The sequence below is a fragment of the Apus apus genome, chromosome W, assembly GCF_020740795.1.
Source record: "Apus apus isolate bApuApu2 chromosome W, bApuApu2.pri.cur, whole genome shotgun sequence".
In the NCBI taxonomy this organism is placed as follows: Eukaryota; Metazoa; Chordata; class Aves; order Apodiformes; family Apodidae; genus Apus; species Apus apus.
The window spans coordinates 510,967-534,843 of record NC_067311.1 but is presented as its reverse complement, the minus strand read 5'-3'; the positions used below and the strand labels follow the sequence as shown (position 1 = coordinate 534,843).

At 52.6% G+C, this 23,877-nt stretch overlaps 3 protein-coding genes and 4 non-coding genes across 11 annotated transcripts; 5 read left to right on the top strand and 2 right to left on the bottom strand.

Moving 5' to 3' along the window:
- The first annotated feature begins 7,358 nt into the window (after nucleotides 1-7,358).
- LOC127395229 (small nucleolar RNA SNORD58) lies at nucleotides 7,359-7,426 on the top strand. Its single transcript, XR_007891763.1, has one exon. It is a non-coding gene; the product is annotated as a small nucleolar RNA SNORD58 (small nucleolar RNA).
- Nucleotides 7,427-7,614: 188 nt separating this feature from the next.
- LOC127395209 (60S ribosomal protein L17-like) lies at nucleotides 7,615-10,453 on the top strand. Its single transcript, XM_051641835.1, has 5 exons — nucleotides 7,615-7,725; nucleotides 8,728-8,862; nucleotides 9,515-9,613; nucleotides 9,893-10,084; nucleotides 10,364-10,453. Exons 2-5 carry the CDS (start codon nucleotides 8,761-8,763, stop codon nucleotides 10,409-10,411), a joined length of 441 nt encoding a protein of 146 aa, XP_051497795.1. The 5' UTR covers nucleotides 7,615-7,725; nucleotides 8,728-8,760; the 3' UTR covers nucleotides 10,412-10,453.
- LOC127395233 (small nucleolar RNA SNORD58) lies at nucleotides 9,751-9,817 on the top strand. The gene has a single exon (XR_007891765.1). It is a non-coding gene; the product is annotated as a small nucleolar RNA SNORD58 (small nucleolar RNA).
- Nucleotides 10,142-10,213, top strand: LOC127395228 (small nucleolar RNA SNORD58). The gene has a single exon (XR_007891762.1). It is a non-coding gene; the product is annotated as a small nucleolar RNA SNORD58 (small nucleolar RNA).
- Nucleotides 10,454-10,699: 246 nt separating the features above from the next.
- Nucleotides 10,700-19,897, top strand: LOC127395214 (UPF0729 protein C18orf32 homolog). Of its 5 annotated transcripts, none has more exons than XR_007891748.1 (3): nucleotides 10,700-10,860; nucleotides 11,642-12,429; nucleotides 19,835-19,897. XR_007891748.1 is itself a non-coding variant. In XM_051641841.1 (2 exons), the coding sequence occupies exon 2, from the start codon at nucleotides 11,665-11,667 to the stop codon at nucleotides 11,956-11,958; it is 294 nt and encodes a 97-aa protein (XP_051497801.1). In that variant the 5' UTR covers nucleotides 10,700-10,860; nucleotides 11,642-11,664; the 3' UTR covers nucleotides 11,959-13,122. The 5 variants fall into 5 exon arrangements, 2 of the variants coding, with proteins under 2 accessions (XP_051497801.1, XP_051497803.1); XR_007891749.1 differs by lacking the exon at nucleotides 19,835-19,897 and adding an exon at nucleotides 17,426-17,442; XR_007891747.1 differs by lacking the exon at nucleotides 19,835-19,897 and adding an exon at nucleotides 13,627-13,991.
- On the bottom strand, nucleotides 19,848-23,107 carry LOC127395215 (60S ribosomal protein L17-like). The gene is made up of 5 exons (XM_051641844.1): nucleotides 23,032-23,107; nucleotides 22,594-22,646; nucleotides 22,455-22,495; nucleotides 21,317-21,451; nucleotides 19,848-19,877 (listed from the first exon to the last, which is right to left on the bottom strand). Exons 2-5 carry the CDS (start codon nucleotides 22,631-22,633, stop codon nucleotides 19,863-19,865), a joined length of 231 nt encoding a protein of 76 aa, XP_051497804.1. The 5' UTR covers nucleotides 22,634-22,646; nucleotides 23,032-23,107; the 3' UTR covers nucleotides 19,848-19,862.
- On the bottom strand, nucleotides 22,757-22,825 carry LOC127395234 (small nucleolar RNA SNORD58). Its single transcript, XR_007891766.1, has one exon. It is a non-coding gene; the product is annotated as a small nucleolar RNA SNORD58 (small nucleolar RNA).
- Nucleotides 23,108-23,877: the final 770 nt, after the last annotated feature.

Sequence of the window (23,877 nt, the reverse complement as noted above, 5' to 3'; positions counted from 1 at the left end):
AATGCTAACACCAAGGGTTTCCCTTGTGTAGGTGTGAAGGACATCCACAAAGCTGGCATCATCGGGGACAGGCGCCTGCTGGGGTCCACTCCTTCAAACATGGGGCCAGCTGGATCCAAGCATGGTGTTGGAGACAGTTCCCAAGATGCCAGGTAGAAAGTGGGTTATTTCATGGAGAATCTAGCCAGGAGCTACTGCTAGCAGGACCACAGGTACAGACAGTCCCTGCCTCATGCAGATACTGTCCCCCAAGATGTCTTCACCATGGGGTCCTCTGAGGGACCCAGTGAAGATGTCCCATACCCCTTTTGGTGCAATACAACCCAGCAGTAGCACCAGTTTTGCTCTGCAGAGATGGCTTCAGATCACCTCTTGGGAGCAATGAGTCTTTGCTAGTCCCAGTGAGGAGGCAGCAGATGTCCAACCACCAGAAGGGGTCTAGCACCTCACAGAGACCATCAGTAGCCAAAGCTGCCTGGGAAACATTTAAATCCATTTTCAGACTGAACATATGGGGGCCTGATAAAAGTGTAAGTAGTGCCAGGTAATTCCTGCTTTTAGGATTGTGGGTTTGGATGTTCTGTTTAACCTCTGATCCTCACCACAACCTGAACCTGTGCTCCAACTACTCCCTCAACTTGACTGGTAGGTGACAAATACAGATTTTGTTGCCAGGCTCTGAGGAACTTTTCCCCACCAGGGTCACATTTGAATACTTAATGCAACCCCTTGTACCATGCCCTGAGTTCCCCCATGTTGAAACCAGTTTTCTTCTGGAGTCACAGCACCCTCTTCAAGATATCTTCAGACTGAGGGGCTGAGGTTGACCCCTCATTGATGCTGGTTGACCAACCATCCCATGGACAAACTGCACCCAATCCTCTCCCTTCCATCAGTTTAAGAGCTATAATTACAAAACCTGTACCAACTCAGAGGATTTGGATACTAAGGGCTTGAGCTGGACTTGTTTTGAACCCACAATGAACTTCAAACTACTCAAGATCAGGTTGTCCTCTGGAAGGTTTTTCACTGAGCCCCTCCTGGGTTTGGGCTTCCAAATTAAGATACTTTCTCAGGCAAAGACCCATGGTCCCCACTGCTGGCACAAGTAGGAAACTTGTTGTTTCTGACTGAGGAAGCCCAAAACAACATCCTAGCACACAGGAAAGGAGCCTCTTCAGGTAAACTCTGCTGCTAAGGAAAGGTAAGAGATGGCTTGAAAAGCCACTTGCCTGTAATTCTGCCTATTGTCCCACGGACATGGTTACCAGCAAAGCCAGCGACATGGGCACCAAGGCTGTACCCAATCAGGTGGACATTCCAAGCTTGAAGTTTGGGTTCTCCTGCAAGGATGAAAGAAAAGAGGACCATTTGTCCCCCTGTCTTTCAGAGCATCTGGCACTGCTCCTATCCAGGACAGTCACAGAATCATCGTGGTTGGAAAGGACCTCTAAGATGACCAAGTCCAACCATCACACAAAAAAAACCCAACCACAACCTTGGCCACTGAGCATGTCCTGAAGTATCAATCCTAAGAAGAGATTGGAGGGATGGGACAGACAAGCATGTTTTGTTCTTTATTTCATCCAGACAAGTGGATTCCAAGTGGAATGGTTTGGGTGGCACTTGTGGTTTGCCCCCACCCACAGTACTCAGCTCCCAACCCCAGTGAGGATGTTCCTCATCTGAGCAGCACTGGAGCAGCCTTTTCCCCAGGGAGCTGCCCTCCTGCCCATGGCCTCCATTGCCAGGTGTGGCACTGTGGGCCGCTTCTCCTGTTCCATGCTCTTGCCAAGCCAACTCTGACTGGGAATGCCCAACTCCTGAGTCACTGGGACAGGAGGAAGGACTCCTCAACTTGCAAGCCCTCTCCAACCTGACATCTCCCAGGAAAGCCGCAGGAACTGCTCCACATGAGGCCTGGGGAGCAGCACCTTCCCTGGGATCCACCACCCCACAGCCTCAGGCTGGGATCACACCAGGGTGTTGGGGCAGTGTTGCTCCTGCTTCTTGTGCAACCCTCCCTGGTGGAGAGAGAGTTTACCACAGCACCACCCACCCCCCTGCCTCACCTGCAACCAGTCCAGCAGCCTCCCGATGCTCTTCCCAACCATCCGCGTGTTTCACAGCGTCTTTGTAGAGCTGGTGGGCAAGGGGGAGCCAGTCCACCACCACCACGTTGGCATCCTTCTCCCTCTCCTGAAGAGCAGACACCAGGCTGCCCAGCCAGGTCGAACATGCCGCTCATCTGGGGAGGAGGTGCAGGTGGTAGTTTCCAGGACAGCAGTGACACTGTTCCCGCTTGGGCTATTTGCATATAGTGTTGCATATCCCTCCCCAGCTCCTCTGGTTCTCAGCACTGCACTAATGGTGTCAGAAGAACAGGTTTTGGGAGGCCCGGGAGTAATGAGCCACCTTGCCTTTTAAGACAGGAGGGAGAGGCATCTTCTCTCCATGTCACCTTATCGCTTGTGCTCAAGGGCTTCAGAAGTTCTGAGGGGATGGCAAAGTATTTCCCAGTCCTTCCACCACCACTTGCAGAAGCCCTGGGAGAGCTGCTAAGTCACCTGCTTGGCCACATGAAGTGCAGAAGAAGAAAGTGATAGAGTCTGCCTGCCCTCTGTGGCACAAAGATGAAGTGACAGGAAGCCGTGTGCATGTCACCCAAGTGCCACCTTTGTAGGGGTCAGTTACAGGATCATGGGATGGTTTGAAGGGACCTTAAAGATCATCCAGCTCCAGCCCCCTTCATGGGAAGGGACAACTCCCACTAGAGGAGGTTGCTCCAAGCCCAAATCTCAAGTCCCGTTTACCAGGGTCCCATTATCCAGCTCTAAAGTCATCTTGAGCAGCTGGGCATGAGTTGGGGGCTTCACAGAGTTCAGTACAACTCACTTTGCCCCAGAGACCTCAGGGGCAGCTCCTGAAAGGCCATAGTGCTCCAAACATGCAAAGCTGTCCCGAATCCCACATCCTAGAGATTGGGGTGTTCAGCCTGGAGAAGAGAAGGCTCCAGGGAGACCTTAGAGCACCTTCCAGTGCCTGAAGGGGCTCCAGGAAAGCTGGGGAGGGACTTGGGACAAGGGCAGGGAGGGATGGGATGAGGGGGATGGATTAAAACTGGCAGAGGGGAGATTGAGGTGAGACATGAGGAGGAAATTCTTTGCTGTGAGGGTGGTGAGACCCTGGCCCAGGTTGCCCAGGGAAACTGTGGCTGCCCCATCCCTGGCAGTGTTGAAGGGCAGGTTGGATGGGGCTTGGAGCAACCTGGGCTGGTGGGAGGTGTCCCTGCCCAAGCAGGGGGTTGGAACTAGTCATCTTTAAGGTCCCTTCCAACCCATCCCCTGATGTCAGGGCAGTTTGCTCTCTGCCTGGACAGCCTGAACTCACAGCATCCCCTGGAGCCCGCGCAGGACCCTCCATACTCACTGTCCAGCCGTGGATGATGAAGAAGGTCTTGGCTGTCAGGTTGAAGCCGCAGTCGCGCAGCCCCTGCCGGTGCCCGAGGGCGAGGGGACAGCCCAGCTCCGCGCCGCGGGGCCCAGAGCGGACGCTGAACTTCACCTGCGCCTGCGGGGCTGGCGCCCGCTCCTCCTGCCCGGCCTCCAGCAGCTCGGCGGCGGTGGCCTCTGCAACACCCAGCGGAGGAGGAGGAAGGGTCAGCAAAGCCTCCGGGAGCCGAGCGCCGGGCACCCGGCTGCCCCGCTCCCTCCCTCCCGTCCCACCGCGCTCACCCACCTCCCTCCGGCAGCGCGGTCCCCCGCCGCGGCGCAGCAGCTCAGGCCGGTGCAGAGCAGGAGGAGGAGGAGCTCCTCATGGCTCGGCGGGACGGACAGAGGAACATACACGCGCAGGGCGGCCGGCTCGGGGCCCCTTTAAGGGGGCCGCGGGGGGGCGGGCCAATGGCCCGATGGGGCGGGGCCTGGCGGGAGCGCCGCTGCTATTGGTCACGCGCTCCGTGACGTCAAGAAGAAATGAATGGGAGGGGGGCGGGACTTGTCACGCGGGGGGGGGGGTGGCGGCTCCGCGCGCGAGCCCCACGGGGCGGGGGGTGAGCCCGGGGTCCCCACGGTGTGACCCGGGAGCAATGGGGAGGGGGGAGCCCCGGGGGTCCCCAGCCTCGGCACCCCAGGAGCAGCAGGGCGATGGGGAAGGGGGGGTAGCCCTGAGGAGTCCCCACGCTGTCATCCCGGCGGTCCCCCCTGTGCCCACCGCCCCCCAGGTGCCAGGAGGGCTGGGGACCCCCAGTCTCTGTCACTCGGGATGCTCCAGGCCCACTGGGCAGGAGCTGCTTCCCGAGGGGGCATCACCTTGGCAAAAGTTTTGGACCCTCTGATTATAAAATATTACTGTTTATTCCTACTTTTTGTTGCTTAGTTTTTTTAATAGTTGCTGAACCTTAATAATATTTTATTTTCTTTCTTGTCACATCGAATCACAGAACGGTTTGGGTGGGAAGGGACCTTTCACGGCCATCTAGTCCAACCCCCTGCAGTGAGCAGGGACATCAGCAACTTGACCAGGTTGCTCAGAGCCTCGTCCAACCTGACCTGGGATGTTTCCAGGGATGAGGCACATGGTGTAAGGAGAAGAGGTATTCCCCAGGACACGTGGCTTTCCTGGTCTCTTTTTTTCTCCCCTTCTGTTGCTCCTTTCCTTTCCCTTCAAACTCAGAGCAGAAAATGAGGGGAGCAGCAGGAGCTGTGGTCTAGAAAAGTATCAGGGGAGAGGCAGGAGAAAGGGGCAGGTGAATAATGGGCAGAGCTGAGGAGGAAAAGATCAAGGTCTAAAACCAGTCAACAGCAAGTTAAAACTTGGGAAGTCAGGGATGGACATTTCTTTAGCCCTCACCGGGAGATGCTGGTGGAGATAATTGATCTGCCTTTCCAGCAACACCTTCCCAGACTGGAGGGTCCACACCCCCTTCTCCTGTTCAACCCAGCCACTCCTGACTCCACGTGGGTTGGCACTTGGATGAGATTGATGACTGAAGAGCCCTTCCAACGAAATCTCTCCTCTCTTCTTTTTTCCTCTCTCCCCTCCCAGGTTCTCTCTCCCACACACAGCAGGTGGTGGCCAGGGATTGCTGTGCTTCTCATGAGGATCACTCCCAGAACATCTTCCTTGCTGACTCTGCAGAACAAAATCCCTGCTCTGGGAGCTGTCTGAGCACCCCCTGTTCCAGGAGGATGGAGATGACCCCAACTGCTTCTCCCCAGGGAGTGTGGGGTTGGAGCAGAGTGTCCTGGGGACGAGTGATCCCTCTTGAGGAGCAACATCCCAACAGCAGTGGCCTGGAAAAGAGCAAGGATGGAGGTTTCTCAGCTGCTGGCCCACGACTGGACTTGCTCCTGCAGGAAATGAATCAGCTCAGCTTCATCACCAAACTGCTTCATCGTTTCCAAAAATTCCTGGTGCCAACAAAAAACCCCACTGGACCCTCGGCCACCTCAACATCTTCCCATTCTTCCTTCTGTGCCTTTGCCTTCAGCTGCTGCTTCTCACCATTGAAAGCTGCTCCAGGTTGGGATGTGGCTTCCTTTTCTCTGGGAGATGGGATCCTGCTCTTTACCTCTGCTTCCAAGGATGGCAGTAGCAGCCAGGAGAGCTTAGCAACAAGGGAGAAGTGCACTGACCAAATCATTCCAGGTTGCTTCTGCCAAAGGTGATGATGATCCTTGGATCAGGAGCTGCTATGATGGTCATCATGTCAAGGCAAGGAGCACAGCTCTTCAGTGACCTCTCCATAAGCCCAGTGACCTGGGAAGGGACAAGGCTTCCACCTGGAGCTGCTTGGAAAAGAACAGTTCATGAAGTTGAATAATTTGAGGAGAAATTCCTACTTTGGATTAGTTTTTTTTTCACTGGAAAGATTTCGTGGCTCCCTGATGGAATTTCTGGATATTGTCATAAGGAATAAATAATAAACCGGAGTAAAATGGGGAATATTCCACCTGAAAAGAGCTGGAAGCTCAATATTTCCAGCATTTGAGGGATGTTGGAGGCTTATCCCAGCAGCTGAGGTGAGAGGGACAATGCCTGGGGAGATAGTGGCTGATCTTGGTTGTGTCTTTCTCTCCTCTCCATCCCCACTGTGATTTCCTTAAGATATCAGTTCAGCCCAAAGCAGAACAGGAATGTTTCGAAATAATGATATTTTTTTAATAGGATATAGAAGAAATGTCCCACTCAGCTGTAGTCACCAGCTCTCTGCAGGTGGGTGCTTAGACCAAGGCTGGTTTCTTCTTCAGGACCAGATGTGGTGGGTCAGGGCAGAGCTGTGGGATGTGGAGGAACGAAGGATGTGAGAGGAGTTCAGTCTTGATAGCCAAAAGAAGTCAGTTTGATGTGTAAATGAATAGGTCAACAATATTTAAAGGTCTGGAGTCTGCTGGTAGTCTCAGGGAAGGACTAAACAGGTTCTTCATTAGCAGCATTGAATCTGAGAGGGTTCCATGTCTGTGCATCCAGCAATGAGACCCTTTCCATGCTATTCCACTTGAGCAGAACATCTCAGACCTGGGTTATGGTCTGTGTCTGCTGCACCTTCCTTCCCTGAATTCCCCTCTCCTAACCAGCCCACAGACTCCTAACACTTCTCCCAAATGTGTGACTCCTCCAGAGGCCAACTGGCTCCTGTTTTTTGCCTTTTCCACCCATGGTCAGCCTGGAGCAAAGGAGGCTGAGGGAGACCTGCTGGCTCTGCAGCTGCCTGAGAGGAGGTTGGAGCCAGGGGGGTCGGCTCTGCTCCCCAGGAACAAGGGATGGGACAAGAGGAGATGGGCTCCAGTGGTGCCAGGGGAGGCTGAGATGGGATCTTGGGCAGCATTTCTTGCTGGCAAGGGTTGTCAGGCCCTGGCCCAGGCCACCCAGAGCAGTGGGGGAGTCCCTGGAGGGGTTTCAAAGCCCTGGAGATGTGGTGCTGAGGGACATGGGGCGTGGTGGCCTTGGCAGGGCTGGGTTAATAGTTTGAACTGATGATCTGAAAGGTTTTCTCCCTCAAACCGACGGGCTCTTTGCTGACGGTCCTGCCGCGCTTCCCGCCCCGCTCTCAGGGCAGCACCTCCACGCTGCTCCCTGCCGCGCTCTCGCGGGATCTGCGACTTTCGCGCTTCCGGCATGCCCCGCTCCTCCTCTTCCCCTCGGCCGACCTGAGGTGAGGGAGCCATGGCGGGCTGGGAGCGCTCCCATTCCTTCCCAATCCCGCCCATCCCGGCCAGGGCGCCCCGGGAGGGGATGAGGGGGCGCGGGCTCAGTCCCCCTCGCTTCACCTCACCGGACGCCTCGGTATTGGCGGGGCTGGCACGGCGGAGGACGGGCCGGAGATGGCGGAGCTGGGGTGGCGGGAGAGGCCGTGGCTGCGGGACGACTTTCTTAGGAAAACTTTGGATTTAAGCGTGAAAAGAAATTGTAATTTCTGAGCAGCTCCCTCAGTTCCCAGTCACCAGGAAGGGGAAGAATCTGGGTTCTGCGTGTCTGTGGCAGAAGCTTAAGATGGGGTTGTTTTAATGGCTGGTTTGGTTGGGTTTTTTGCAGCTGAGCTTCCAAAATGGTGCGTTACTCCCTGGATCCGAGAACCCCCGAAATGTGAGTTTTTTTCCTTGTGAGCTTCGCCAGGGAAAACTTCTCCCAAGCCCTTGAGGTTTTTATGCCGAGAGTTGTTGGTCTGTTTTTGTCTCCTCAGCCTGCAAGTCCCGAGGGTCCAACCTGCGGGTGCACTTCAAGGTAGGCAGTGGGAATTGCAAATTCATGTGGTTTTAGGAGGATTTTATCTGGGTTGATTTTGCTGGTTTTCTTTTTTAAAGAAGCTTTTTTAATTTATGTGGGTCCTTAAAGGTGGTAGTTTATGGCCTGTGCTTGTTTTGTCCTGCATCCATAGAGTCAAAATTAAGATGGTGGGTCCTAAAAAGCTTCACGTCTGGCTTAGATGATAAAATACTCTTAGATAAAAGAGTTGCAGTGAATTTAGGAGGAAGAATTAAACGATTGTTTGATAATAGTTCTGCTTCTTTTCGCCTTTTGGTTGGTTGGAAGGAAAATCGGATTCGTACGATCCCGCTGCTGGTCAGGAAGTGTGGAGGGGGGGTGTGTGGTGTGGGGACGTGGATTTGGGAAAGGTTTAGGAATTCAGGACTGGGATGAGTTGACAGCAAAGCCGGGGAGGTGCTTTTCCTGCTCGGTGCTACTGGGAGGAGGTTTCAGTTGTTCTGGTTTGCTCCTTTATTGTGATCAGGGAGAATGAAAGTTACACTCCCGATTCTACTTTATCCTTGGTTTTTCTTTCTCCTTACAGGGACGAGTAGGGTTTTTTGTAGCTTGTTTTCTCATCTCCGAGGTGCCACATTTAATATTTCAGTAGGAATTTACTCTTCACACTCCTGCTTTTCTTGGATGAGTGGCCAAAGAGGAGATATGAAAAGCATGAACCCTCAAAATTGGAATTTTGCTGGGTTGGAAAGATCTAGCGATTAGGTAGGAACTAATAAAGATGTGCCAGAGCTGCAGGTGGAGTAGCAGGAGTTGTCCCAAGGGTTGGAAAAGGAGGTTAACAAAAATAAAAGCCATGCTAATATCCTTTAATTTTATTTTTGGGGTGGGAGGGCTTGTTTTAAACTGAGTTTGTGTCAGAAAGAAGAGGCTGGAGGACAGAGAAGGGGGGTTTCTTTGTTCCCCGGTGGCCTGGAGAGCTGTGCTGAGCAGGAGGTGCTGTGCTCCTTGTGTTGGTAGAACACCCGTGAGACCGCCCAGGCCATCAAGGGCATGCACATCCGCAAGGCCACCAAGTACCTGAAGGATGTCACCCTGAAGAAGCAGTGTGTCCCCTTCCGGCGCTACAACGGGGGGGTGGGGCGGTGCGCGCAGGTGAGCCCGCTGGAGCTGGCGCTTGGGTGGGAGCCCCCTGCTGGGGGTGGGGCGGGTGGGGGTGCTGGGACTGGTGGTCATTCCATCTGTGAAATGAAGAGAGGGAGGAAAGGGGTGTTTATTGAAACCAGCCCAGCAAGTGTAGCAGGGGTTGGCAGCGTTGAGTCCTTGATCAGATTTTAGTTGTTGTGGTCTCCTCAAAAAGTAATGGTTGATGGTGTGTAAAGGGGAAGTTGGGTTGTGGCAGGAGAAAAAGAGAACTTGCTGCTCTGGTAGGTGCTCCTGCTGGTTCAGCCTCTCAGCTGATGATGCCCCTGCTGGGTGGGGTGGGGTGGCTGGCCACAGGCTGCCCAGGCTTGGGCAGGGGAAGGAAGGAGCATGGAGTGATGGGACAAGAGGAAATGTTTTTAAACTGGCAGAGGGGAGATTTAGGTTGGACGTGAGGAGGAAATTCTTTGCTGTGAGGGTGGTGAGACCCTGGCCCAGGTTGCCCAGAGAAGCTGTGGCTGCCCCATCCCTGGCAGTGTTGAAGGGCAGGTTGGATGGGGCTTGGAGCAACCTGGGCTGGTGGGAGGTGTCCCTGCCCATGCAGGGGGTTAGAACTAGATCATCTTTCAGGTCCCTTCCCAAAGCATCCTGTATTTCCCTGCAGGCCAAGCAGTGGGGCTGGACCCAGGGCCGGTGGCCCAAGAAAAGTGCTGAGTTCCTGCTGCACATGCTGAAGAACGCGGAGAGCAACGCTGAGCTCAAGGTGGGCAAGGGGGCAGGGCCAGGCCTCTCTTGTGGGTGGAACAGTTGTGTGGAGGCTTCCAGACACAAAGCACAGCAGAACCTGTGGTCTCTTGGCCACTTTGTGTCTCTGTGCTGTGCTCCTGGTTTGGCAGCTGATGGCAGTGATGACAATCTTAGGACACCTTTGGAGTAACCATGAAAAAGATGTTTCTCTCTGAGCCATAGGTGGGGCTTTTAAGATATGGATGGTGAGTTGATGGGAGAGAAGTCCCAAGTTTGTGTTTCCATCCCTCCCCAGGGTCTGGATGTGGACTCCCTGGTGATCGAGCACATCCAGGTGAACAAGGCCCCCAAGATGCGCCGACGCACCTACCGGGCGCACGGCAGGATCAACCCCTACATGAGCTCCCCCTGCCACATCGAGATGATCCTCACCGAGAAGGAGCAGATCGTCCCCAAGCCCGAGGAGGAGGTTGCTCAGAAGAAAAAGGTACCATGTGTTGTTAGCCCAGCTCCCCCCAGTGGCCCTGGCCGGAGATGGGAAGGGTTGCTGTGATCACCATCTTGGGACACCTTTGGAACACCCGTGACAAACATTTCGACAGTTCTTCTGAGCAACCTTCCTGTAAACACAACTTTGGGGGAGGTTTAGTCAAGTAACTCCTCAGCATTTCTCCCACAGGATTCAGGTGTGTTCAGCTTCTTTCCCAGCTGTTGGGCGGGAAGCTGGAGGGCCCTGCTCTCATCTCCCTTCTCTTTCGTGTTTCAGATATCCCAGAAGAAGCTGAAGAAGCAGAAGCTCATGGCTCGGGAGTAGATCTGTAGATCTGTACAGGAATAAAAGTAAAAGTTAAGAGTTGCTGTGTCTGCTTCTTGGGGGAGGTCTCTGTTCTACCACCTGCCATGGGGATGCTCCTGGGCTCCCTGGGGGGGCTACCGGGCTCTCTGGGCTGTCCCGGGGCTCCATGGGAAGGAGGTGCCGCGGTCAGAGCCCGGCCCCTCAGCGGGAAGGATTCCGGCGGGGGGGGGGGGGGGGGGGGGGCGATTTTAGAGATGTGGGAGGAAGAAGAGGCTGGGAAGCAGCCCCAGGGGTGTTTTCAGGTGAAGGAGGAGGTGCCATGGGGTCCTGGGAGGCAGTGGCGGGAGGTGCCTGTTCCAGATGATGACGCATTTCTTGTTCTGCCACGTGACCCACCGGAAGCGTGGGGTCGGTTCCGGTGCGGCGGAGGAGGCAGCGGCGGCCGGTAGCGGCGGCGGTTCGCTGAGGTGAGAGCGCGGCGGAACGGACGGTTCCCCCGGGATCCTTTCCCGGAGCCCTCGCCTGGGGTTCCCCGGGAGCCGGGCCAGCCTGGCCTCGCTGCCGTTCCCTTCGCGGCTCTGTTAACCGGGAGCGGGCGGGGCGGGGGGTGGGATTCCAGTGGCTGCATCCCGGGCACAGGTATGGGCTGGGTGGGGAATGGGCTGGGAGCAGCCCTGAGGAGCAGGCCTTGGGGGTGCTGGGTGATGAGAAGCTCCCCATGAGCCGGCACCGTGCGCTGGAGCCCAGAAACCCCCCGTGTCCTGGGCTGCATCCCCAGCAGTGTGGCCAGCAGGGCCAGGGAGGGGATTGTCCCCTCTGCTCTGCTCTGCTGAGACCCCCCTGCAGGGCTGGGGCCAGGGCTGGGGTCCCCAGCACAGGAAGGACATGGAGCTGCTGGAGAGAGTCCAGAGGAGGCCCCGGAGATGCTGGGAGGGCTGGAGCAGCTCTGCTCTGGAGCCAGGCTGGGAGAGTTGGGGTGTTCAGCCTGGAGAAGGCCAACCTGGCCTTGAGCACTTCCAGGGATGGGGCTCCCACAGCTTCCCTGGGCAACCTGTGTCTCGCCACCCTCACAGCAAGGAATTTATTCCTCATGTCCAACCCAAACCTCCCCTCTTCCAGTTTAAAACCATCCCCCTTTATTTGCACATCAACTACAATCCTTATTGATTGTTGCAGACTCTTTTCTTACCTCATGGCCTCCAAACAATGTCATCCTGAATTGTGGGCTTTCCCCCCCATCCTCTCCAGCCTCCACAGAGGAAGAGGAAGCCATGGTGTGCATTCCCTGTATTGTCATTCCTGTTCTCCTCTGGGTCTACAAGAAGTTCCTGGAGCCTTACATCTACCCCATCATCAAGCCCTTCATCAAGCGGGTTTGGCCCAAGAAAGCTGTGGAAGAAAGCACAACCACAGGAGGAGGCCAAGGAGCCACCACTGCAAATCCACAGGCACCTTCAGGCACCAAAAGAGATCAGGAGGATGAGTTGGGAATTTACAGAGTAAGATTAATTATGGATTTAGTTCACGAGGGAAAAGTCTGGATAAAGCACCCGGTGGATGCTTGAGTTGGACGCCAGACGAGAGTGAATAGTTGGGTGTTGTACAGACTTTTTTGTGGGTGGTTGTGGGGGCCCTAGCTGTGCTGAATGGTTATGAGAAACTTTAGATAACAAGAGAAACAGTGAAGGCCATTCTGTGGGAACTAGATAGTGAAGATGACGTACAGCAGTCAGGTAGTGTGGTAAACAGGATGGGGGACTGGACAAAGGGTCTGGAGTTGGGACCAATTAAAAGGGGAATGGGGACATGTAAACAGTGTGCACCAACCACTCAAAAACCTTGCTCTGCCACGCTGTCCTAAGACTATATAATCTGCACGCAGCCTAATAAACATGGACTGAATCTACATCATACTGGTGTGTCGTGTTATTTCCCGGCTTGCCACGGAAACTGGACCTCGGCATCTGGTGACCTCGACGTGATAAACGGGTTAGAGGAGCGGAGCCGAAGAAGGGCAAGGATCCTGCTGCCAGCGGGTAAGCTGGGCCGTTCGAGAGAGACGGGTTGTGGCCACGCCGATCAGTGAATCGGGAACGCAGGATGGGTATTGCCGCATCGGCAACGGAGCGCGCCATGGTAGACAGTGTAATGAAGTTGGCGCAAAAGACTGAAACAAAGTTAGACCGACAGTCGCTGGTCGACCTGTTGGTATGGTGCAGGCGGAAGGGACTCTTGGAGGAGCCCTCGCAGGTGTACAGTCCGGCCGCCTGGAACAAGGTGGGGGGAGAACTGTGGGAGTCCGTGCAGATCGGCTCCAAGGAGGCGAAACGTTTCGCGCCGGTCTATCGCGCAGTCCGCTCCATGATTGAGCAGTTGCACGGGGAAGCTCAAGTTGCCGCAGCTCTTCGGCGAGCGGTGCAGAATAGTGGGGAGGAGCGCCGACAATCGGGCGCCTCGGAACGGACGCTGTTAAAGGATCTTGCGCCTCAGGATGGGGGACCGGAGGGCGGTTACAATGCCTTCCCGATCTCGTTAGCAGAGAAGGAGGCGTGGCGAGGTGTGGATGATGACTTGCCCCCCTGGAATGGTGAGGAGAAGGGGGAAAAGCGAGCGGATGAGGGGCTAAAAGTTGAAATACAACCCTCGGCACCCCCGCTGCCGATGGAAATCGACCCTGCCAAGGTTCCCCTCCCAGACGATGAGGCGGCGCCGCCCACAGCAACGGCGGGTATGCAAGCGGCGCTTCAGGAACAGGCAGAAAAAATGTCAGAGCTGCTTGCGCAGATGCAGCGCCTAGATCGGGGGTCTAAGGCTAAAACAATACAGGAGGCGTATAAGAGCGCCCATGAGGCGATTGTTGGTGGGCTAAAGAATATCGAGCAGCAGCTACAGGCTATTGAGTCTGGCTCGGGAACTACTCCGGCAACTCACCAGGCTGCCGCCCGCCAGACAGGGAACTAACAAGCCTGCCCCCCTCTCTGCGCAAATGGATTCTTAACATGGTAGCAGACGGGGAATGGAGTGTATCAGAAGCTGATAATTATTTACAACTTAAGTATGGACCCTCTGCTCGAATCTCTGATGCAGAGAAGGAGTGGATACAGGAGTTTCAGGAACTAATGCGGTGCAGCGCCGATTCTTCCGCCTCGGGGGGAGGGCAGCCATTATCTCGAATCCCGCCCAGCCCGCCCACGTCATCGGGTAAAAAACAGCAGTGCCTTCTTCCCCGGCAGCTCGGGAGACAGGCGGGACGAGAGCGCCACCTAGTGACCCAAGTTATAATCACACCACCCGGTGGAAAGGCATCATTGAAAACGCGCGGCTAGAAGGGGACTTTGCGCTTTCCCCTTTATCCCTGCCAGTCGCCCGGACAGAGCATGGCCCACGTTGGGATCCCTTAGATTGGAAAATGGTTATTAACATACAAAAGACAGTGATGGCATACGGCCATGATAACAAACTTGTACGCAATCAAGTTTGTGCCCTCTTTAAATACACTGAGCTGATTCCATCTGAATCTAAATCCCTGATGGAATTGATCCTGACACCTACCACTTATATGCTCTGGATGGCCAAATGGCAGGAACGACTAGAGGCCAAAATGTTAGAGAATCTTAATTTGGCACCAGGTGATCACCTGCGCATCGTCAGCTTAGACCAGCTGATGGGTACGGGGCAATTTCGGGATCCATCCCACAGGCAGCGCTACACCCTCGAATCCTGACGCAATCAAAAAATGCTGCTCTGGCCATATTTTTGGCCCTGCCACAAGTGGGCGCCCCCAGCTGCCATATACCAAGATCATGCAGAAGCCAGAGGAATCCTTTTTGAGTTTTGTGGACCGACTTAAAGAGGGATTGGATGCAGCCCCAACTGTTCCTCAGGAGAACAAATATCTTTTGGTAGCGGCTGCCTCCACGAGCTCACTGCCGCCACAGCCGGAAGCGCAGGAGTCGATCTGGCCGTGGCAGAATCTACAATAATTACAGATGACAAGGTGCATGTGCTTAAATCTACTTGCACGGGTCCACTGGGAAATGGCCTATCAGCACTATTGATTGGTCGTTCTTCAGCTTCACGAATGGGTATATTTGTTTTGCCCGGTTGTGTTGATGCGGATTATACTGGGAACATTGGAATTATGGTAAAAATTTTTTCGCCCCCAGTTACTATTCCAGCTTTGAGTAAAATAGCCCAGCTTATTCCTTTTAGAGGAGCTGTCCCCAGAACCGAGACCATGAAGCGGGGAACAGGTGGTTTTGGTTCCACGGGAGTGCCCCAAGTGGCCTTTTGTGAGCGCATAACCACAGACCGCCCAAAACGGACAGTGAATATCGTGGGCCCAGAAGGGGGTGGAAATGATGCTGGACACAGGATCTGATGTTACTATCATACCTGATCATGCTTGGCCTAAAGCCTGGAAGTTGCAGGACTTACATATCTCTGTATCTGGAATTGGAGGGCAATCTGCTACTAGGATTAGTGACTCTTTTGTAAGTTTGACGGATGCGGAAGGTAACGTGGCTCATGTCCGCCCCTATGTAATGTACACACCCTTATGGATTCTTGGGCGAGATGCTTTGAGCCAATGGGGCCTGACGATGCAAACGCATTTTTAATAGCGGCCACGGATAGCAGCTCCCGCCCAACGCTGAGACTGTCATGGAAGACCAACGTACCAGTGTGGGTTAACCAGTGGCCGCTTCCGGAAGAGAAGCTGCGACATGTCCAAGCCCTGGTGGAAGAACAATTACAAGCAGGCCATGTTAAACCATCAACAAGCCCGTGGAATACGCCAATTTTTAACCATACAAAAGAAGTCAGGGAAATGCGGTTGTTACTACGTCCTGCGCACCATTAATGACTGTATGCAGGATATGGGCGCGCTACAACCCGGCCTCCCATCACCAGTAATGGTGACAAAGGATGGGGACCTTCTAGTGGTCGATCTAAAGATTGTTTTTTCACCGTTCCGCTACATCCTGAAGATAGCGAGCGTTTTGCATTTACTGTACCATTCCATCAACCGAGCTGCGCCGGCTGAGCGTTATCAATGGACAGTTTTGCTGCAGGGAATGAAAAATTCTCCGACAATTTGTCAATGGTTTGTGAATCTCGCTTTGAAGCCTTGGCGAACGGCGCATCCTGATTTACTAACTTACCACTATATGGATGATATCCTAAGTGGCCAGCAAGGGTCACATCACTGAAGCTTTGGAGCAGGGAGCTAACAAACTGTTTTACGGCAATATGGCTGGTCATAGCTCCAGAAAAGGTCCAGCGACTCTCTCCTTGGAACTATTTAGGTATGACTATCACAGATTCTCGAGTACGCCCACAGAAGATGCAGTTAAGAGCCGACGTGAATACAGTGAGTTCGGTACAAAAAATTGGTTGGTGACATACAGTGGATCAGACTTATTGTGGCATCACCAACGAAGAGATGGCACCTCTGTTTGCGCTGTTGCACGGGGCCACAATCCCGCAGAGCCAAGACAACTCGGCCCTGACGGAAAAAAGACAATACAATTAATTGAACAAAAACTGGCAGGCACTGCAGCGTATCGGTATCAAGAAAATTTGCCCGTAACTCTCATAGTGTATAACAAACATCGAGAAGTTGCCGCTCTAATTGCCCAGATTGACGATCAAGGGAAGCTATATATTTTGGAATGGGTTTTTATGCCATCTCACCTCCGGAACACAATCACACCCAGATTTGAAGCTATTGGAGCGCTGTTGCTGAAATCCAGACGTCGCCTTCGAACTATTGCTGGAAGAGATCCTTCATCGATCATTTTGCCACTTAAAACACTAGACCTGATCGAGGACTGGACTCAGCAAAGCATTGCATTTGCTCTGGCAACCACAGGAGTTTCCTTAGATAATCATTATCCAAGCCATCCACTATTTAATACGGCCCTAGTATTAGAAGAGAGACTCGTATTGAGCAAGATCCCATCTCTGATGCGGTAACTGTATTTACTGATTGCCAGTAGTCGTACTGGGAAAATATGGGTATGCCTACCGGGTAAGAGGGGCGTTGGGTTACTCGGGTAAACCCACAACAGAGCATCAGTACAAGATGCTAGAATTGAAAGCAGTAATTTGGGCCCTAACAGACTTTTCTCATTTTCCCCTAAATCTTGTAGTGGACTCACTATATGTGGTTGGAGCAGTGACAACGAATTTCACGATCTATCTTAGGACATGTAGCTAATAAGGAGTTGCACGCACTGTTTATCTGTCTGTGGAACATCATGGAACAACGCCAACCACCGCTGTGGCGCTCTCACATCAAAGATAGTCACACTACTATGCCAGGCCCATTAGCAGAAGGCAATGACTATATTGACAAGGTTGTTTCTAATCCTTGTGTAGCCTATGTAACACCTGAGCAGCAGGCTTGTGCTTCACATGAGTTTTTTCATCAGTCTGCCCGCGCGTTACAGCGCCAATTTCAGACACCACAAGCAACTGCTAGGGCAATTGTTGCAGCATGCCCCGATTGTGCGCGGTTATCACCAATTCAGGAACAGGGGGTCAACCCTAGGGGTAGTCAGCCACGTCAAGTGTGGCAGACTGATGTTACAGTATTCCCTCCATTTGGCCGCCTGAAGTATTTGCATGTCACAGTGGACACTTGCTCAAAAGCTATATGGGCAACTCCGGCAGTGTCATCAGGTGCCAAGGCAGCTCGGCTGCACTGGTCTCAAGCAATTGCGGTGCTGGGCCGTCCAGACACCATTAAGACGGACAATGCACCAGCATATAAGGGTGAGGTATGCCACAAATTTTTTCACCAATGGGACATTACAACATGTTACAAGGCATTCCTTATAACTCAGGAGGCCAGGCCATTGTTGAGAGACATCATCAGAACCTAAAGCGTTTGCTTGGAGTTTTAAAAAAGGAGGGGGAGGTGGGCCCCTATGAGCTTGTATGCAAGGCATGTTATGTCCCTGAACTGGCTTAATTCCACCTCAGATGATCACATACATATCTTTTCTCATTTCTCTTTTAATGCTACAGATTTTTCTGGAAAGCAGTGCAGGTTGAGGTATTTGACCCAAGGGCACAGGCTTGGCAAAGGCCCGCAGGAACTAATAACCTGGGGGTAGGGGCTAACGCTTGTGTCGTTACAGAGCTGAGACGCGTTGGGTTCCCGCCAAATGGGTCCGTCCGTGGCTGAGAAAGAGCGTTAGCAGACTGATGAAGACGACCCCTCAACAGCAGCTGAGCCTAGAGGCCCGACCATGGGGAGCAACGCTACCTTGAATCGACGGCTTGACTGTTTTTAAAGACCTTGGGACATTTCAGCCGTAATAGTCCGACGACAGTCATCAAGACTGTTGTAAAAATTCATATGTGTATTTGTTATTGTTGGGACCTTGAGTTGGAGCATTGGAAGCGGGGATGAATTTGAAAGATTTGTGCAGCCTCGGGAAAACGTATGGGTAACAATAGCTATCGTACCAATCAGCCAGCCTTTTGTCTGAGTCTAGGTAGCCCGACTGAACCTTTCCGCACGTGTTTGATAGGGGTGCCTACGTGGCTGCCCCAGGAGTTTAAGGGATGGGTCAAAGACAATTCAGTCTTAGAGAAAAGAAAGGTGACCAGTGCAAAGCAGGATGGAAATGGCAATGTGACATCATCAAGAGTTTGAATAAGATCTCAACCTCACCCCCAGAAGAATTAGACCTCTGGGGAAGTCTTAATGCCACTAATAGCAGTAAGAATGGGGGTTGGGTTTCCTTTCACCCACCGTCAGGTATGTGGGACACAAATCGAAAGTTCTGGGCTACTGTGGACTCAGCTTTACAAGAGGGAAAAATATATCCATACGTGTATTCAGATTGTAACATGATTGGGCAGCCTGTCCGGAAGTTGCCTCGGGGTTTGTTTTTGATTTGTGGGGATAGGGCCTGGAATGGCATACCAGCCAGCCCACATGGGGGACCATGTTATTTAGGGAAATTAACGCTGTTTCATCCCAGCATGTCTGTAGTGATGCGGTGGGCTCACGAGGGAAAAAGAGAGAAAAGAGAGTTGCATGAGCTGGATTGCAGTAAAGTGGGAAAACCAGTCTTCTGGTCACAGCTACGAACGGTGTTCACCTCTTTGGTAGTTCCCGGAGCAACCGCAGCCCGGGCCATGACCGCTGTAAAAGAGATGGCGTGTTGGGCCAAAGATGAACTTAATACCACCTCTGAGATATTGGGTCAACTGTCTCAAGATGTCGTTAGCGTCAATCATGCAGTGTTGCAGAACAGGGCCGCGATTGATTTCCTGTTGCTGCCCACGTCATGGATGTCAGGGATTTTGAAGGAATGTGTTGCATGAATCTCTCTGATCACTTTGAATCTATCCAGAAGAAAACAGAACAGTTGAAGGATGGGCTGCATAACCTAAAGGAAGACAGCCGTGGGCTTGATGATTGGTTAAGGTCGTTTGGCTTGGGACCATGGGTAGTTAGTATTTTGCATCAGGTTTTAGTAGTAGGTGTGTTTGTACTTATTATACTTGCTTGCTTACCTTGTTTATTGCGATGCTTACAAAATAGTATGCAGAATATAGCGAATGCTGTATTTGAAAGAAGAGGGGGAGATGTTGGGGCCCTAGCTGTGCTGAATGGTTATGAGAAACTTTAGATAACAAGAGAAACAGTGAAGGCCATTCTGTGGGAACTAGATAGTGAAGATGACGTACAGCAGTCAGGTAGTGTGGTAAACAGGATGGGGGACTGGACAAAGGGTCTGGAGTTGGGACCAATTAAAAGGGGAATGGGGACATGTAAACAGTGTGCACTAACCACTCAAAAACCTTGCTCTGCCACGTGGGTGGCGTACACGCTGTCCTAAGACTATATAATCTGCACGCAGCCTAATAAACATGGACTGAATCTACATCATACTGGTGTGTCATGTTATTTCCCGGCTTGCCACGGAAACTGGACCTCGGCAGGTGGTTTCTTAGGAAAGAGGGTTATTCTGGGCCAGGTCAAAAGAGTGGCTTCAAGACAGCTTCTGGTAGGGCTTGGAAGGACAGGAGCTGCACCCAATCTTGGGAACACTGGCGTGAATTTCTGATTTTCTGGCCATGAGTGGCTGTTCCTTCAGAGAAGGAAGCAGCCCAGCAATGGGCACAGCACAGCAGGTGGCTCAAAGCTCTGCCACTCATGATGGGGTGACAACCTTCCAGCTCTGCAGATTATGCATCTGCTGCCTATCTCTTCTTAAGCAAAACAAAGCCAAGATGTCCATGTTGGCTCTGCCCTCATCCCTTCCTCCCAGAGCTGGAATTAGAGGCACCACCACTTTGGTTCTTCCTGCAGGTTCCTCCATAGGCTTTGCTTCCAAAAGTCATTCTCTTCACCAACTCTTCTGGGGTTGGGTCTTTTTTTCTTGCCATCCCATTAATTCTGATGTCTTTTCTTTCCAGTTTGAAAGCAGTGGTGTAGCCAATGGAATCAGTGCTGGGAGATCTACGGAGGCTTCCGACAAGACAATGGATTAAAGGAATCAATCCCTAAGGATTTTCCTGGTGTCTGCAATGAACTGGTGATACTTCTCTCACTTGGGAGACTTTCTTTTTCTTTGCACATTTTAGCTGAATCAAACCCCTCATCCCTAACAGGAGAAAGGTCCCTTGAGCCACTCAAATGGCAGCCAGCACAGTTGTTAATTTATTCCTTTTCCCCAATGGAATTACTTCTCATCCAGGAATCTGTTTGGTGTGATTAGGAATTAGGTTCAATAATTTAAGAATAAACAGGGAGGTAAATGTATTTTAGCATCACTAACTGCTAGTGCAGCACTCAAGGCTTGCACCTTAAAACCTGTTGCTGTTGTTGACCAGGCTGAAGAACCATGAATTGCACTGTGGCAAGATCAGCATCCTGGTTCAATTATGAAAAAGAGAGATTTCTTCTTTTTATTTTCATGTAAAATCCATGGATCTTTAATGCTGTGCTCAAAATTATTAAAAGCAGAGTCTGGATTTGAGATGTAATCTTGTTTTTTCCCTACTATCTTTTCCCTATCTCTCCTCCAGGGGAGCAGCAGGGGCATCATTGTTGCTTTCTATGCCATGGCTTTCAGCCATGTTGGATTGCTCTTCATGGTTTCCCAGTTCCCAGAAGTCCTACCTAAGGAATGTCTGCTTGAAAAGGTGTTTCTTTTTGTATGTGCAGCCCTTGAAGCTGAAAAATTATCTGCAATGTTGGCAGCTGGATATTGGTTGTTGCTACAACCAGTACTTCATAGACTCCCAGACTGGTTTGGGTGGGAAGGGACCTTAAAGATCATCTGAGATCATCTGGATCCAACCCTCTGCATGGGCAGGGACACCTCCCACCAGCCCAGGTTGCTCCAAGCCCCATCCAACCTGCCCTTCAACACTGCCAGGGATGGGGCAGCCACAGCTTCTCTGGGCAACCTGGGCCAGGGTCTCACCACCCTCACAGCAAAGAATTTCCTCCTCACGTCCAACCTAAATCTCCCCTCTGCCAGTTTAAAAACATTTCCTCTTGTCCCATCACTCCATGCTCCTTCCTTCCCCTGCCCAAGCCTGGGCAGCTTGTGGCAGCCACCCCACCCCACCCCAGCAGGGGCATCATCAGCTGAGAGGCTGAACCAGCAGGAGCACCTACCAGAGCAGCAAGTTCTCTTTTTCTCCTGCCACAACCCAACTTCCCCTTTACACACCATCAACCATTACTTTTTGAGGAGACCACAACAACTAAAATCTGATCAAGGACTCAACGCTGCCAACCCCTGCTACACTTGCTGGGCTGGTTTCAATAAACACCCCTTTCCTCCCTCTCTTCATTTCACAGATGGAATGACCACCAGTCCCAGCACCCCCACCCGCCCCACCCCCAGCAGGGGGCTCCCACCCAAGCGCCAGCTCCAGCGGGCTCACCTGCGCGCACCGCCCCACCCCCCCGTTGTAGCGCCGGAAGGGGACACACTGCTTCTTCAGGGTGACATCCTTCAGGTACTTGGTGGCCTTGCGGATGTGCATGCCCTTGATGGCCTGGGCGGTCTCACGGGTGTTCTACCAACACAAGGAGCACAGCACCTCCTGCTCAGCACAGCTCTCCAGGCCACCGGGGAACAAAGAAACCCCCCTTCTCTGTCCTCCAGCCTCTTCTTTCTGACACAAACTCAGTTTAAAACAAGCCCTCCCACCCCAAAAATAAAATTAAAGGATATTAGCATGGCTTTTATTTTTGTTAACCTCCTTTTCCAACCCTTGGGACAACTCCTGCTACTCCACCTGCAGCTCTGGCACATCTTTATTAGTTCCTACCTAATCGCTAGATCTTTCCAACCCAGCAAAATTCCAATTTTGAGGGTTCATGCTTTTCATATCTCCTCTTTGGCCACTCATCCAAGAAAAGCAGGAGTGTGAAGAGTAAATTCCTACTGAAATATTAAATGTGGCACCTCGGAGATGAGAAAACAAGCTACAAAAAACCCTACTCGTCCCTGTAAGGAGAAAGAAAAACCAAGGATAAAGTAGAATCGGGAGTGTAACTTTCATTCTCCCTGATCACAATAAAGGAGCAAACCAGAACAACTGAAACCTCCTCCCAGTAGCACCGAGCAGGAAAAGCACCTCCCCGGCTTTGCTGTCAACTCATCCCAGTCCTGAATTCCTAAACCTTTCCCAAATCCACGTCCCCACACCACACACCTCCCCCTCCACACTTCCTGACCAGCAGCGGGATCGTACGAATCCGATTTTCCTTCCAACCAACCAAAAGGCGAAAAGAAGCAGAACTATTATCAAACAATCGTTTAATTCTTCCTCCTAAATTCACTGCAACTCTTTTATCTAAGAGTATTTTATCATCTAAGCCAGACGTGAAGCTTTTTAGGACCCACCATCTTAATTTTGACTCTATGGATGCAGGACAAAACAAGCACAGGCCATAAACTACCACCTTTAAGGACCCACATAAATTAAAAAAGCTTCTTTAAAAAAGAAAACCAGCAAAATCAACCCAGATAAAATCCTCCTAAAACCACATGAATTTGCAATTCCCACTGCCTACCTTGAAGTGCACCCGCAGGTTGGACCCTCGGGACTTGCAGGCTGAGGAGACAAAAACAGACCAACAACTCTCGGCATAAAAACCTCAAGGGCTTGGGAGAAGTTTTCCCTGGCGAAGGCTCACAAGGAAAACAACTCACATTTCGTGGGGTTCTCCGGATCCAGGGAGTAACGCACCATTTTGGAAGCTCAGCTGCAAAAAACCCAACCAAACCAGCCATTAAAACAACCCCATCTTAAGCTTCTGCCACAGACACGCAGAACCCAGATTCTTCCCCTTCCTGGTGACTGGGAACTGAGGGAGCTGCTCAGAAATTACAATTTCTTTTCACGCTTAAATCCAAAGTTTTCCTAAGAAAGTCGTCACCGCAGCCACGGCCTCTCCCGCCACCCCAGCTCCGCCATCTCCGGCCCGTCCTCCCGCCGTGCCAGCCCCGCCAATACCGAGGCGTCCGGTGAGGTGAAGCGAGGGGGACTGAGCCCGCGCCCCCTCATCCCCTCCCCGGGGCGCCCTGGCCGGGATGGGGCGGGATTGGGAAGGAATGGGAAGCGCTCCCAGCCCGCCATGGCTCCCTCACCTCAGGTCGGCCGAGGGGAAGAGGAGGAGCGGGGCATGCCGGAAGCGCGAAAGTCGCCAGATCCCGCGAGAGCGCGGCAGGGAGCAGCGTGGAGGTGCTGCCCTGAGAGCGGGGCGGGAAGCGCGGCAGGGACCGTCAGCAAAGAGCCCCGTCGGTTTGAGTGGAGAAAACCTTTCAGATCATCAGTTCAAACTATTAACCCAGCCCTGCCAAGGCCACCACTGCCCCATGTCCCTCAGCACCACATCTCCAGGGCTTGGAAACCCCTCCAGGGATGGGGACTCCCCCCCTGCCCTGGGCAGCCTGGGCCAGGGCCTGACAACCCTTGCCAGCAAGAAATGCTGCCCAAGATCCCATCTCAGCCTCCCCTGGCACCACTGGAGCCCATCTCCTCTTGTCCCATCCCTTGTTCCTGGGGAGCAGAGCCCGACCCCCCTGGCTCCAACCTCCTCTCAGGCAGCTGCAGAGCCAGCAGGTCTCCCCTCAGCCTCCTTTGCTCCAGGCTGACCATGGGTGGAAAAGGCAAAAAACAGGAGCCAGTTTGGCCTCTGGAGGAGTCACACATTTGGGAGAAGTGTAGGAGTCTGTGGGCTGGTTAGGAGAGGGGAATTCAGGGAAGGAAGGTGCAGCAGACACAGACCATAACCCAGGTCTGAGATGTTCTGCTCAAGTGGAATAGCATGGAAAGGGTCTCATTGCTGGATGCACAGACATGGAACCCTCTCAGATTCAATGCTGCTAATGAAGAACCTGTTTAGTCCTTCCCTGAGACTACCAGCAGACTCCAGACCTTTAAATATTGTTGACCTATTCATTTACACATCAAACTGACTTCTTTTGGCTATC